Source organism: Meriones unguiculatus, chromosome 12 (genome assembly GCF_030254825.1).
Source record: "Meriones unguiculatus strain TT.TT164.6M chromosome 12, Bangor_MerUng_6.1, whole genome shotgun sequence".
Lineage (NCBI taxonomy): Eukaryota > Metazoa > Chordata > Mammalia > Rodentia > Muridae > Meriones > Meriones unguiculatus.
The window spans coordinates 34,096,250-34,110,763 of record NC_083360.1 but is presented as its reverse complement, the minus strand read 5'-3'; the positions used below and the strand labels follow the sequence as shown (position 1 = coordinate 34,110,763).

The window sequence follows — 14,514 nt, the reverse complement described above, 5'->3', positions numbered from 1 at the left end:
TACTGAGTGAACCACATGATGTATGTCATGTCATGTCTTTGATTTTTCATATTCCCAGAGATGGGAGCTTGGACATCCCATTCCTCCTTCCCACAGCACAGACACAGGGATAGAAATGGAGTGAGGCAGGGTAGCCTCTAGTATGAAAACCTCCCTGCTGTCAAACCGTTACGGTCTACTTGGACTTTGGTCAAGATTTCGCTAAAAGCAATTCTCTTAAGTTCATGATTCCCAAGGGCCTTTCAAGATGGCTGCAGCTACCACCCCTTAGAAGCCACACAGAGAAACAAAGGCAATGCAGAATGTGGCCCCAGAAGTCCCTGCTCTGAGTTCAACTTCTCAGTGCTGCTGTCCTTGGACAGAGGCTACCCAGAGCCGACCACAGGTTAAGCTTGGCTCAATATGTCACTCCCACTGGGGTCAAGTGTGAGGCTGGTAGAAGGGTCTGGAGGTTGCAGTAAGCATTTGGGGAGGCAGTGGATACTGCTACATCTGGGGTCACAGAGCACTCAAGGCAAAGAGAGCCTTGTCCTCATTGATGTTCCATTCCTGAAAGAGTGCCAAACATTAACTCTTAGGCCTCCTCTTTTAGCAACAAGGAAGCCACTTCAGTGGAGAAGGAAGACAGGTCTCAGCCTCACTCTATGAGCTCCACGTAGTTGGCAGGAAACATGCCAAAGTGGCCATCAGGCCCATAGCCACGCCACCAGCCTTCATCAATCACCTCGATGCCCGTGATTAGGTTCTCAGGGTCAAAGGAGATCTCTGTGTCGTCAGCTGCAGGAAGGGAAGCCGAGGCATGGTATCTCTGGGCCTTCCCACATCCCTTACCTGTCCCCAGGGAGCCCTGCCTTTCCTACGTTAAAGGTCAGAGACTCCCTGCTTCCTCCTCAAAAACTGCCATCCAGCCTAACGGCACCCACGTGACTGATTGCAGTGGCCACTTCTCCGGGCAAAGCTTCCTCCAGAGCGCTCCTGTAAAAGGCAGCTCCACAACCCCCAGTTCGTTCCCCAAGGCCTCCCCTGAGGAAGGCTGGGAGCCAGTAGCCGGGCCTCAGTGCTCTGCTCAGACCTGAAGGTCCACAGTAAGAACAGCTATAGGGATCCCTGCCAGGGGATGGTGGGCAGCTATCTGGAGCACATGCTCTTCAAGACAATCCCAACGCCATGGGCACTCCCAGTGCAAGGGGCTCTCCACCTCACATCTTTTCTTTCGGGCGACCTCTGGAGCTACCCCCCGTGAAGCCCCTACACACATTCCTGTCCCCTAATCTCAGGATCCATGACCTGGGACGGTGGTTGGGAGTCTTACCTGCCTGGTAGTCATACAAAGCCCGGGCGCACAGCCCTTGTCCGCTAAGGCCCTGGCCCTGCATGTAGTTGTCAATGTGTACAGAGCCAGCCCCTTGCTGCTGTTCCTGCAGAAGTGAGAAAGATGGCATTACCCCAGGCTCAGCCTTCACTTGAGGTCCCATTAAGCTGGGGGCTGAGGCAAGGGCACAGAGTACAGGAGGGCCTTTGAGGCCAGGGCTCTTTGCTGCCTGACACACCTGCAGCACAGCTCTCTTCTCAAAGGTACAGAAGCTCAAGGCAGCACACAAATCCCTCCAGCCATGGACTGCAAGGAGCTCTGGGCATCTTCCATCAATCACGCAGGGGCACTGGCCCACCCAACCCAAAGCACCGCACGGCTCCAAGTCATGTAAGAGTATACTCCCTGGCAGGCTGCCTGCCCACCACGCTCAAGGCCTTGGATTCTGTCATCCATGCCACAAAGCAAAACTATGGTGTGCATGGTAGCAATCCTGCACTTGAGGAGGCTGTGTCAAGGGGATCTCCAGTTGAAGGCCCACACAGTGAGATCCTGTGTTAGTAAAGTGCCTGGAGACAGTTCAGTACTTAAGAGCACTTGCTGTTCTTAGAGGACTCGGGTTTGCTTCTCAGAACCCACATGATAGCTTCCAACTCTAATTCTAGTTCCAGGGGATCTGATACTCTCTTCTGGCCTCTCCATAGGCACCACACACATATATGTATGCATGCTAAACATTCATACACATAAAATAAAAACAAACAGTAAAAAACAAAACAAAAACAAAAACCCCACCCCTAGTACCCTAAAATGTGCCCTAGGAGACTCAGGCCTACATCCACCGCCCCCATCCCCCTACCCCTGTCAGGAACCCACCAGTGGCGGCTCCTCGTAGAGGTTGTCCTGCTCTGGGGGTTCTTCATATGTGGGCTCTTCTTCTGCCTGGGCTGAAGACAGAGTGCTAGGCGCTGGCTCCTCACAGACAACTGTGGCAAAGGGACACAGCAGGTTGTGACCTTCTTCCTACAACAGTCCCCTTCTTAAGCATCATCCCCTCCAGGGATGGGTTACAAGGGCTATAAGGGTCTTGCCTGCTCCAGGCTGTGAGACAGGAGGACTGGGCTCTCTGCCATAGGAGGCTTCTGGTTGAGTGAGTTGTTTCTGCAGGAAGGGGCTCTTCAGCTTGCCTGAAATAGCCAACAGACACACATGTACCACTTCAGATACAGCACCTGCAGCCTGCAGACCTGCTTAGCTGTCTCCCAGGTAGGCCCTGGCTAGCACAGTCAGGACTCCAGGGTTTGAGGTTGGGTGATAAATCTGTGGCTAGTAGAGTCCTATGTCCATTATTGGTCAGAGTAGTGTAGGATGGTCACTAATGCAGGACAAACGGGACCATCTGGACTCTAGGTGGTTCTCTGAACTCATTTATCCTTTGTTACCCTTTAATAAATGCCCTGGGGCCCCCTGTGCAGACCTCTAGGCTTGCCCTCAGTCCACCTGCTTTGCAGCCAGACTGTGAGGAGGCCTCACCTGGTTGAGAGCTGGAGATGGAGGTGGTGGACATAGCCCTTTCCTTCTGCTTGAAAATCTCTCGTGGGTGTGGGGCCTGCTGCCCTGCAGACTCCTGGGAGAAGCAGAGAAGCATGCTTTGACTCCAGCAGTAAATGGGAACCCAGAGGTTTCTCACCTGACTGTTCCTACCTCAGAAGGCAAGCCCTCAGAGCTGCATCAAGTATGTGTAGAGAGTGGGGCAGAATAAGGAAGAGGAGCAGAGAAACTGACAGGGCCTCTCCCAAAAGCCTCTACCCTGGCTCTTCCCCCACTGGTTCTCTGGTGTGCAGAGATGTGCCTCAGGCTGACTGCAGAGGTCTGGGCTAGGCCTTTGATCCAAGATCGAGGATTTCACCAAGTGGCCAGGACAGATACAAACCAGCAAGTTCCCAGGTCTGAGGAGAGAAGTCTCAAGCTCACCCATTCCTGTCTGTTCCTTGAAACCACTCCTTGCTCCAGCTCACACGTCCTGCTGGAGGGGACGAGAGTAGAGGAGCTCGTCAGCAGCTCCTCACACGGCTCCCTCAGTGTGCCTCTCAGAACAGGTGAGCATTTGGGGACAGCCCTAGGACAAGGTGGGCTAACCTGGGGGGCCCAGCTGGTCTGTGCTGCTCCTGGTAGCGCTGCTCACGGCGCGCAGCCTCCTGCAGCTCTCGCTCACGGCGCTCCTCCTCCAGCCGCTGCCGCTCCTCCTCGGCCCGTCGCTTCTCCTCCAGGCGACGGTTCTCCTCTTCCTTCTGCAGGAGGAGCTGCCCTCTCAGCCATGTGCAGCCAGCCCCCTTAGCCTCCACCCCTACTAGGCACTGGGTCCCTAAAGGGCAGGGGTCAGGGAAGGGACACTGTAGCCCATCATGCCCCGTGACGTAACTAAGGTATGCCTTCAGTTTAACCAGCTGTGAAAGATAGCTGTGACAGGAGGCCTGGCAGTGCACCACCCCCCACTACTGTAGCACTCACCTCAGCTTTGGCCCAGAAGCTATCTTTGCCAACTCTCTTGATCTCAGATATGGCATTGGTCTTCTGGTACACAGAGCCCTAGAGACAACATAGTACAAGCTGGAGGTCTGGCCCCATGTGGAAGGTCAGTCATGGTATGGCGCAGGGTAACCGGGATTGGCCAGCTCTAGAGAGCAGGTGAAAGCTACTGCATCTGGTAGGCTCAAGGGAGCCTGGCCTACCACCCACAAGGAGGTACAGCAAGATGTTTAGAAAAGTCTAGGAGTAGCCAGGAGGCCGAGGCAGAAGGTTCTTGAGTTCATGGCAAGCCTGGACTACAGGCTTTTTTACAAGCCTGGACTACAGGGTCTTTTTTAAGACCCTGTCTCAAAAAACAAAACAAGGGCTAGGAAGATCGCTCAGCTGCTAAGAGCACCTACTGCTCTTGCAGAGGACCAGGGTTCGGTTCCCAGCACCCACATGGAATAGCCTCAGTAACTCCAGTTCTAGAGGATCCAGTGCCCTTTTCTGTTCTCTTTGGGCACAGCACACATGTAGTGCACAGACATACAAGCAGGCAAAACACCCATACACATAGAATAAAAATAAAATACATCTTTAAAACAAAAGGAGAACAAAAAGCTCAGGGGAACCACTGAGCAAGGACATGGCATCCTGAGAACACTGGATATGTTTATATATATATGTGTGTTTTTCTGGTGGTAACAGGTCCTTATTGATGGGCACAGGAAAGGATTTTTTTCTGTCCTAGACTCCTGGCAGTTCTAAAGCAGGCTGCTCAGACAGCTGACTGCTAACAGCATCCAGAAGAATCACCATGGATCCCAATCGTGTGACTAATAAGTGGTTTGAAGCTATGAGCTGTGCAGAATGCCAGAGCCACAGGCCTATGTGGTTTTAGGCTCTGCAATAAAACCACCAGAAATTCTCCACAATGGCTACTATCAGGGACCATCTAAGCCATGTTAACACTATAGCCCTTGGGTTACTAGACTATCAAAGCTAAAGGGCCTTTGCCACAAGCTGCCTCTAGAACAGCCAAGCTGGTGGGGTTGGTGTCTGCCAGGGCTTAGGATTGCCATCTAAAGATGCCAAGCAGGAAGAATTAGTTATCCAGACCCTAGAAACTCCATTTCTGGCCTCTGCTCTCAGGCACGGAGAAAGGTAACAGGTGGGTAGCACTCACCACTGGGGCCTGCGGCCCTGCATCCTGGAAGCAGCTGCTTTCCCTGTGGAAGCTGTAATTGGCCCCAGAGGCCTTGGCAACTTTCTCCATGATGCACTCAGGCTCCACATCCTCCTCAGCCCGTGCATTGATGGTCACATGGGCACCCTAAAGCAGAAACAGCCCTTAAAATATAAGCTCTGTAAGCTTAGGAGAGGACAGGCCAAACTCCTACCGGTTCACAGCAAAGGCCACTGCTGTACACAAGACTCGTGTCAGGCCACACCAGGGCCCCGCTCTCCCCAGCTGTGGATGCTCTACAATGGCTGCTGCAGTTTATCAGACGTGCAGGCACCTTCCATCTAGTCAATGGAAACTCACTATTCCCTCCTGAGTACCTGACTTGTGACCACATTACCTGTCATCATACACCTTCGGAAGCTTGCTGAAGATATCTAGCAGAGTACTTGCCTAGCACGTGAGAAGCTGTCTTTGATCTCAACACTGTAAAAATCTTAAAACTTAATTAAAACCTTAGAAGCTTCTTTCACCCAGCAGATGGAAGAACTAAGGTATGTGTAAAGTCATGCTGGCAGAAACTGAAGCAGTCTCAAGCTTCCTTACCAGGAACCAAAAAAAAAAAAAAAAAAAAAGCAAAAAGCCAGCTGACAACTGAGTTACAAATTAATTTTGATAGAAATGTCTCTGAAATTGGAAAAACTACAGCTGTAGGATGAATGGCACAAATGTTTGTCTAAGTGCACAGGAAAGAAATGCATCAGAGGGATGCATGGGGCAGGGCCATGAGCAGCTTGTTCCTTCTTTCAAGTCTTGCTGCTGCTGCTTAACTCTTCCCGTTTTGTTTGTTGGTTTCGCTTTTGCTTTTGTGAGACAAGGTCTCACTATGTAGGCATAGCTGGCTTTGAACTCAAAGAGTCTGCCTGCCCTGGCCTCCTGAGTGCTGGGATTGAAAGTGCGAGTCACTATGCCAGATGCTGCTACACCATTCAGACCCTGGGGCTCGGCCATCCCCACTGGGTCGGTGCTGAAGTGGTCCTCATCCTGCCCCACTGAGGACAGCCAAAGGTGGCTCTGTCTGGCTCTGCTGGGCAGAACGAACATTCCTCACTAATCACGGCTCTGCTCCTGATTCCAGCTCCTTCCCAGTTCACCTGGACTCAGGGATCCACAGTACTGGATCTTGCAAGGGCCTCTGCAGGGCTTGGCTCAGCTCTTACCTTCAGGAAGTTGGCCATGGTGCTGACGTGGTTGGCGCATGCTCCCTTCCGCACATCATTCACACCCTCGCCTGTCTGCAACACAAACACCAGCATGACCCAGGCCTCTTCCAAAGCCACTTCCTGGCCCACATTTCCCAGGAACCCAACAGTTTCCCTATCTCTCCCAACAGAGACACTCTCCCTCTTCCACACTCCAAGCCAAAGCCAAAGCCGAACTCCCAAATGAGTCACATAGATGAGATCAGTCCTCATACTTTCCAAGGAGCTCAGGATATTCTTTGAGAAGTATGGCTGCTGACTTCCCATGTAGAAGCATTTCTCAAATATTCCTGGTTACCAACTGGGGGGATCTATTCTGTTGAAGCTCCTATCTCTATATTCCCAACGCTCCTGAACCTCAGGCCCTCTGCTCCATCAGAACCATCACTAAGAAGATGACGATTTTCTTATAGTCATTTCTACATCAATCTGTAGGAATCATTCAAGCCTCGGAGAGTGAATTCTAAGCAAAGGTATTCCTTGGTTCACAATGAATGAACGGTCTACTCTGCTCATTCAACCATTAATAACTCACAGTTCTGTTGACCTACTGAATGGTGCAGGAAAATATTCTGTTCCCAAGGAAAGCAGACAAAGGACTTCCCCAATGGCACTAGAGGCAATGAATCCACATACCCAGTTGATGAGGACAAACTTGGGCAGGCCGGAGTTGGGGTCCTTCACCCTGCAGAAGGCATACATCACCTTCCCGCTGTTGAGCTCCTCCACCAGCTCCTCCAGGCCTCCCTCTGCAAAGTCAAAGGGAAGTTCAGAGGCAGCCTGTACCCCTGCCCACCAGTGCCTGGTCCAACCCCACCTGCCTCAGAACCATTCTGGGCGCATTTAAAATCAAACTCCTGAGGGTGAATATACAGCTCAGTGGTAGAGAGCCTGGTTAGCATATACCAGGTCTTGGTTCAATCTCCAGCACCACAAAATTATAAGCAAATAAGTAAACGGAATATAAATAACCAGGTTCTTGGGTCCCAACCCCACTCAGCTGATTTAGTAGAGCTGGTAGGACCGAAGAAAGTGCATTTCTGACAAGCATGTTAGGTGACTTAAAAACAAGCAAACAAACAAACAAACAAATCCACTTTTCCAAACTGAGAAGGGAATCAGAAATTTTTAAAAAATTTGCTCTTCTTAGTATTTTACCTTTTCTTCTTTCTTTTTTGATTTTGAGATTGGTCTCTCTATATAGCCCTGGCTGTCCTGGAACTCTCTATAGACTAGGCTGGTCTCACACTCACAGAGATCTGCCTGCCTCTGTCTCCTGAGTGTTAGGATTAAAGGCGTGTACCTCTGTGCATGCATATCATCAGACTGTGAATGGAAGATCTCTATGACAACTTTACCAAGGAAGGCCTGGGACAATAGACCTACTAGTGTTTCCTTGTCACAAACTACATGTCCACTCAGACTCCAGGGCCACCAAAGTCAGACCTTTTAGAACATACTAAAGATGAAAATTACTTTAATTCTCACAGTCTTGGCGGGGGTCAGGATGAGCTGCCCAAAGCCATTCTTCCTGACACGGCTTCAATCTCTAAACGTCCCAGGTCACAGTAGAAGCTGGGTCACGCATTCAGCTACAGGGCTCCAAAGAACCTAGGGCAGTCAGCATTCTGATGGGCAACAGAGTGCTGCTTTTGCCAGCAGGAAGCTCAGAATGCTGATATCTGCAACTCTCAGGCACCTATCATGTCATATGAAATGACTACGTGGTGACAATTCTGGAAAGAGGATGTATCAGCAAGAATAGCTCATAGCGGAAAGGCATTTTTCTATCAACAATAGTAACTAAAACCACACTGATTGCCTGAGCAGAGAGCACGCTCCAGGCACTCACTTGGAGCTGAGAGTAGAGGGTAGTCAGGTAGGCCCCAATGACAGTCATGTTAGCCTCAAGCGTGGGAAAGAGTTAAAGGTTTTCGCTGACAGGTCTGTGTCTCATACCACAGGCATCTCTGGTTCAGCTGACTTGCCAGTTTCTCACATGGTAGCCAAAAGCCAGTGTTTCTGCACAGACACTCTGACCACCAAATCAAGGTCCCCAACACCACTTGCAGCAACACCGCCTCTCCCTCATGAGGGTCAGGCTCTTGCATGTGGTTACCCAGGACCAGGGCAGGGCAGAATCAGAGAACATAGATGTGGGCCTTCACCTACACCAGCCTCATGGCTGGCATCCTCAGTGTGAAGTGCTCTGGACAAGGGCTGCCCATGAGTCGGAGGCTGGGCTGTTTCTCAGACAGCAGCACTGTCCTGGCCTAGCCAAAAAAAAATGTTTCACTAAAAGAAAAATGTTTTCACTGACTAACATGTGAAAGGCAGCAGTGCGTCATGGCTGACATGGCACTGGCCCTGGTCCTAGTTAATGCTGGTCCACATTCAGATCAGGAATAGCCCTTCATGGAGGTAATTTGGTAAAGGGTCTGCAGGAAGACTCAACTGGGCAAAGTGTCACTGTAGCTGAACCAGAGGAAGGAGATGCCTGTGTGCTGGAGTCCCCTTTCTGTTCCTGTGATGGCTTAAATGTCACCCACTGGGGCCCAGGGCTAGTCACACTTCTCCCCTTTGTGTATTTCACTGTGATACTGTCTGGGTTCTGAGGGCCTGTTTGGGTTCATACTCACCCCCTGTGCCAGCCACACGGATGTCATTGCTGTTCCCTTCATAGGTAAAAAGAGCCCTGAAAGGAAACACAAGTGGCTCAGTGACCAGAACTCAGGGCTCTGTGCTTTGTCTGCACCTACCATGGCAGACACATGATCCACTGTGCCCTGCTCTGCCTTGCCATGTAGGAGCTCAACAGGCTACTCTGAGGCTAGCTATGGGACTCCCTAGTAAGAGAGAAAGCCATGGAGAATGAGAAGGACATACATCTACTTAGTGGGAGACGGAGGCTGCAGAGTCCTGTGCTCTTCCTTCACACGCAGGAGTAAACCTCATCTAGCTCTGGGCACATGCATTCCAAAGGCAAAAGATGTTTAAGTAGTCCTGAACCCAAACACCCAAAGGAGAAGCAGGAAGGAGAAAGATGCACTGGGCACTGCTGGGTGTATGGGCCCTGCCGTCTGTAGCCTGAGGGTGGAGCAGCAGGTCTCTCTGTCTTGAGTCTCCTGGCAAACAGGCACTTTACCACAAATATAGCAACATAAAACAGACAATGACATAGCACTGAGTCCCAGTTAAGACCACAGATCCACCAACCCTCTAGTAGTCAGTTGCCCAGGGGCTGTTTCCATCTAGCAGAGTCGTAAGTCGGGTGTGCAGAACTACTCCCAAGAATGGGAGATGATTTTTGCTTGTACGCTTGCTCTCTAGAAGCAGTGAGGAAACAGTGAGTCTGTTTAGTCTGGGCCAGGGAAGCTAACTGACCAGAACGAAGGTTATTGAAGGAGACCGATCCTGAAGAGGTGGTCTTGTACAGGCAAGATGTACCTGAAGGTCACAACATGAGACCCTGACATTAGCACAAATCTTGCACCACCACTCACAACCCCAGCAGCACCTATAGGCGTGAGGTAAAGAGACTGATCCAAGTGACAACAAATCTGTCTGTTGTCTCTCAATCCGAGAGGAAGCTCCAGACTAGGTTCTAGGGAGTCTAGGAGCAGGCCACATCCTGAGAGTCAGTGAGACAAACCCAGAAAGCAGGGCTGCAGACAGCTGCTCCCCAGAGCAGAGAACTCCCGAAGAGCGAAGGCCCGAACGGATGTGCCTTGGAAGGCACATTTGACATTCAGCCTGAGTTGGTAGAGCTCTCTGGAAGAAAAAAGCCCCCTCCTATTGATGGTGATGGGCCCAGGCTGTCACAGCAGGGGGCTGGAGGAAGCAGCAGCGGACAGAGGGATCCAGAAGCAAAGAAAGTCCTCCTGCTTGGTATCTGAGATTTGGACCTCCAACCTCACCACACATTCTCCTTTGAGAATGTTTTTCAGTTAAAGCTAGGCACAATGGCGCATGCTTGATAATCCCAGCACCAGAAGGAAGAGTTCAGGTAGATCACAAGTTCAAGGCAAGTCTAGACTACATGGTGAGATTCTGGCTCAAACAAAACAAAACAATAAAATATCAAGACTGGGGGTGGGGTGGGGTGACTCAAGTGCTTGCTATGCAAAGCATGAGGCTCTGTCCCCAGTGCTTATAACGCCAGTGCTGGTAAGGCGGATGGCTGGATCCTGGAGCTTCCTGACTACCCAATCTAGCAAAATTAGTGAGATCCAGGTGGAATGAGACCCTATCTCAAAAAAAAAAAGACTGGAGAAATGGCTCAGTGGCTAACAGCCCTTTCTGCTCTTGCAAAGGACCCATATTTGTTTCTCTTATTCACATGGTGATCTACCTGTAAATTCAGTTGCAGGGGACCCCACACCCTCTTCTGGCTTCCACAGGCATCAGGTATGCGCATGGTACATATACATACATGTAGGCAAAAGCGCATACACATAAAACATATCTTAAGGTAAGGGCAGAGAGTGACTGAGGAAGTCTGACACTGATCTCTGGCCTCTACACACACTTATACCTGTATGTACCTGTGAATGCACCTGCACATGTGTGTGTACACACACACACACACACACCACCCCAAAATAAAATGTCCAGATGCTTTTTCTTACCTCAACTGAGCTTCACCCTCCTTTCACATTAATGTGAAAAAGCATGGCACTCTGGGCTGTGTACAGCACGAAAGCACCTTATCATCCGGCCACTCTCCAGATATGTGTGCGCTGGTGGGGCTGCAGCTATGAACAACCTCCGAAAGGTCCTACCCATGGAGCTCAGCTTCCAACAGGAGAGACAAACACACACCTAATGCTAACGTTCTGTGGGGGAGTGGAGTATGAACAAGGTGAAACGAGAACCAGATAAGCACAGGTCATGCCAAGCTCTTTAGGGAGGGGGCTGAAATCAGATTATAGGTGAGAAACTAAAGCTACATCTCTGGCCTATAGTGCCTTCGTACCAGCTCTGTGTGTGACCTTTTGTGACTACCAAGCTGAAGACCACTGTCTTTTTGACAGCCTTTTCCTTTTTCTACATGGCTTAATCCATCCATCAAAAACACAACAGCTAGGCAATAGGAACAGAAACAGGCCTAACCCACCATGGTAGGGAAGAGATAAAGAACAGGAATGAACAAACACACGCAGGCAGACGGCCAGGAGCGCAGGCAGGCAGGCAGGCAGGCAGGCATGCACGCATGGCACATAATCTATGAGGGTTCTCAGCATATCTTATTTGTATCACAAGGAAGTGAAACTGGGAGAGGTGACAAGGTGACCCCACATCCTCTTCCAGCCTCGGAAGGCAGCAGGCATGCCCATGGTCCACACACCAGGAATTCTGGAGGCCACTCTGAGAAGACAGCCCTGGCACAGAGACATGAAGGACAAGAAGCTGTCAAGATGATGAAGTATGTTCCATGCAGGGGAAGCAGCAAGGTTGAGGCTCTAATGAGGAACTAGCTTGCAGTTTTGAGGAAGAGAGACTTTGGTACAAGGGTGGTCAACAGCTGTGGCCAGAGTAGTAAGCAGCAGGGGCAACAGGAACCAGGTCAGGTAGGGTAAGAGTCTGGTCTTTATTCAAGGTGCAACAGGAAGCCACTGGAGTCATGGGCAGGGAAGTAAGATGGCCCAGATATTTCCTCACCTAGCGAGTGGGGACCTGTCACACAATCTTGCTGAGTAACTACCAAAATGGCTATGACAGTGAGGGTGGAGGCCAGAGGCTTGTTCAGCTGGACTGGTGCAGTCTGCAGTACTGTAGGAAGCTGGGCAGCATGGCTGCCTGGACAGATGAATACTGTGTGAGGGAAGAGAAGGCTCTGCACCCTTAGAAGGAACAATGAGTGGATGAGGCAGGACAATGTCAGACCAAGGTGAAGTAGATGAGTCTAGTAAGAGGCTCAGTGAGCACTTGGCAGAGAGAGAGATCAAGGCCAGCTTTGCCTACACAGTGAGTTCCAGGCCAGCCAGAGCTACATAGTGAGGCTTTGTCTCAAAAGCAGGCAAGCAAGCTACCTCAAGAAAGAGCTAGAAGCATGGAGGAGGTACACTGTTAGCTAGGCTGTGGGGTATCACTCCCCAAACAGGTATGGTTCCTGAGAAGACCGAGGGGTCAGAAAATTAAAGAGGAAATACAACGCTGTCAAAAAGAAGAGATGGTTGGTCAAAGTCATGCAAGAGAAGTCTCCAGGGAAGACTCAACACAAGCAGACTCAGTATGGCGTTCCTCAGTGCTGACCACAGGGGAGTGGCTGCCCCACCAAACTCCATCTCCAAGGTCCAGTTTGTACTTCCCAAAATTTGTTCACCTGCTGCACTCAACATATTCCTCAGAAACAGAAGCGCTAAAAACTGTCTAATGGAAACAATTTAAGTAAATGGGAAAGTGAAAGAGCATTGCTATAGACAGGTATGCATGCAGCAGAAAGCTTAAGAGGGGAGGGGCTCAGCAGGGTCACTCCAGAAACTTCAGATCCGAGCTCACAGTACTGTAAAGCTCAAATAAAAAACGCAAGATGAAACCTACACACTGACAGCCTAGCAGAGGATGTCCTGGCGTGGGGGAGGGAAGATGGAGCCTTTTCTAGAACAGGTGACAGTACCCCGTTTTCAGTCCTCTTCTATAATTCAGAAACGTGATCAAAGAGAACCAGGGACTCAAACCGCTGACATCCTTGATTTAAGCCTTCAGTGTGAGCTCATGACCTCAACCCCACTATTACACCGCTTTCAATGCCTATTCCTGAACTCAGGGTTTACAAGAGCCAGGTATGAAAGTTTGGGAAGCTTTCTAGGGAGTTGAGAGCTGCGCGGAATCCCTTTGTACAGGAAAGTCCAGAAAATGGAAAGAGCCTGGAGGGCAGCAAGCTCAACCAGACAGACAAGAGACCTTCAAGAGACTCCCAGGGTGTAGCCGACTACTAGGTGGCAGGGGAGAGGCCTGTGGGGTACTCGCCGGGGGACAGCGGGCGAGGGTGAGGTAGCATCTCGTTAAGCTGTGAAAAGGTGGACAGGTGATCCTGCAATACCACAGCCACACCGCGACCCCACCTTCCCGCTCCGGAGCCTCTCCGGACCCGCCTCGCTGCCTACCAGTCGGTCGGGGATTTCTCGGTGACCACACGCACGTAGGCCTCCTGCAGCGCCGGCCCGTTCCGGCTCAGGTTCACCGCCATGGCACGCCCCACGGTCCCAGCGAGGCAGCCGCTTCACCTTTCCGCCGGCCTCCACTGACGGCCGGAAGCCCCGCCCCGGAGGCCGGAAGACTCGCCGCTGACGAAGCCGCGCCCAGAAAGCCGGAAGCGGAAGTAGAGAATTTACGCGCTAGTTTGCGGGTGGGCTTGACATGGAGTGGCTGATGGTGAATTGAGATACGGGAGGGGCTGGTCGGCTATACATCCTAGTCCGCAGTCCCCAGGGCGTGGCCTCGAGCACTGTGCTAGTTCTTTTTTCACTCGTTTTAGTTAATGTATTTTGTTTGAGCGCAAGCTTAGATTCACAAGTCTCTAAAAGAGTACTCCCGAACCTGGGTATAAACATGCACCTCAGAAATTTAATCTGATAGCCGGTAGTGAAGGCACCCGTCTGTAACAGCAGCACTCGGGAAGCTGAGGCTGGTGAATCTCTAAATTCAGCCCAGCCTGGTCAGAGCAGGTTCAGGGAACAAGCAAAAAGAAAAAAAAAAAAGTCTTAAGTACTACCATTTTGTTTTCAGAGTCCATTTAATCATAGGAAGAAATTAAATTTCACTTCCCGGGCCCTCGGGGAGTTGGGGACTTCCCAATAGCTGAGCAGCTTTGTTGTAAGGAAACAGTTGTCTGCGTCCAGCCGTCTCAGGGATAATTTTTAAGTTTGACACAGTCATCTGAGTCCAGCCATTTCAAGAACAACTTCTTGTTTCTGGCAGGGTCAAACAAGTTCTGGACTAAGGACCTACTCCTACCATGACTGATGGAAGCTACCTTAACCTCTTATGTCAAAATATGATTAAACAATGCTACAAAACATCCTACTCCCCCTTGCTCTATGGTTTTCACCCTTTAAATATGCAATACAGCTTCCCCTTCCGGACTCAGATCCTGAAGTGGCCACCTCCCTGCATGAGCAGAAAATAAAGCTTGCATTTTCATATCTGCAGTGAGTTTTCTCGGCTTCCACCCTGAACACAACAGTTCCAGGACAGCCAGGACTATACAGAGTAACCCTGTCTGTAAAAAGAAAAAAATTTAA

The 14,514-nt window shown here is 50.6% G+C and overlaps 2 protein-coding genes across 6 annotated transcripts in view; both read right to left on the bottom strand.

The window, feature by feature from the left end:
• Dbnl (drebrin like) lies at window positions 1-13,549 on the bottom strand. Of its 2 annotated transcripts, none has more exons than XM_021632694.2 (13): window positions 13,378-13,549; window positions 8,908-8,963; window positions 6,905-7,017; window positions 6,227-6,301; window positions 5,010-5,156; window positions 3,824-3,901; window positions 3,452-3,603; window positions 3,287-3,335; window positions 2,846-2,939; window positions 2,404-2,499; window positions 2,189-2,298; window positions 1,313-1,418; window positions 1-777 (listed from the first exon to the last, which is right to left on the bottom strand). In XM_021632694.2, exons 1-13 carry the CDS (start codon window positions 13,458-13,460, stop codon window positions 638-640), a joined length of 1,299 nt encoding a protein of 432 aa, XP_021488369.1. In that variant the 5' UTR covers window positions 13,461-13,549; the 3' UTR covers window positions 1-637. The 2 variants fall into 2 exon arrangements, with proteins under 2 accessions (XP_021488369.1, XP_021488368.1); XM_021632693.2 differs by having other exon boundaries at window positions 3,287-3,338; window positions 13,378-13,515.
• Window positions 13,505-14,514, bottom strand: part of Ube2d4 (ubiquitin conjugating enzyme E2 D4 (putative)) — a 25,538-nt gene continuing 24,528 nt past the window's right edge. For 3 of the 4 annotated variants that reach the window (XR_009585112.1, XR_009585114.1, XM_060365619.1), the window contains one exon: window positions 13,646-13,925. Coding sequence is in view for 1 of the 4 variants with exons in the window: in XM_060365619.1 (XP_060221602.1) it covers window positions 13,916-13,925 (10 nt within the window). In the remaining 3 variants the exon portion in view is untranslated. The other variant, XR_009585113.1, reaches the window with a different exon arrangement.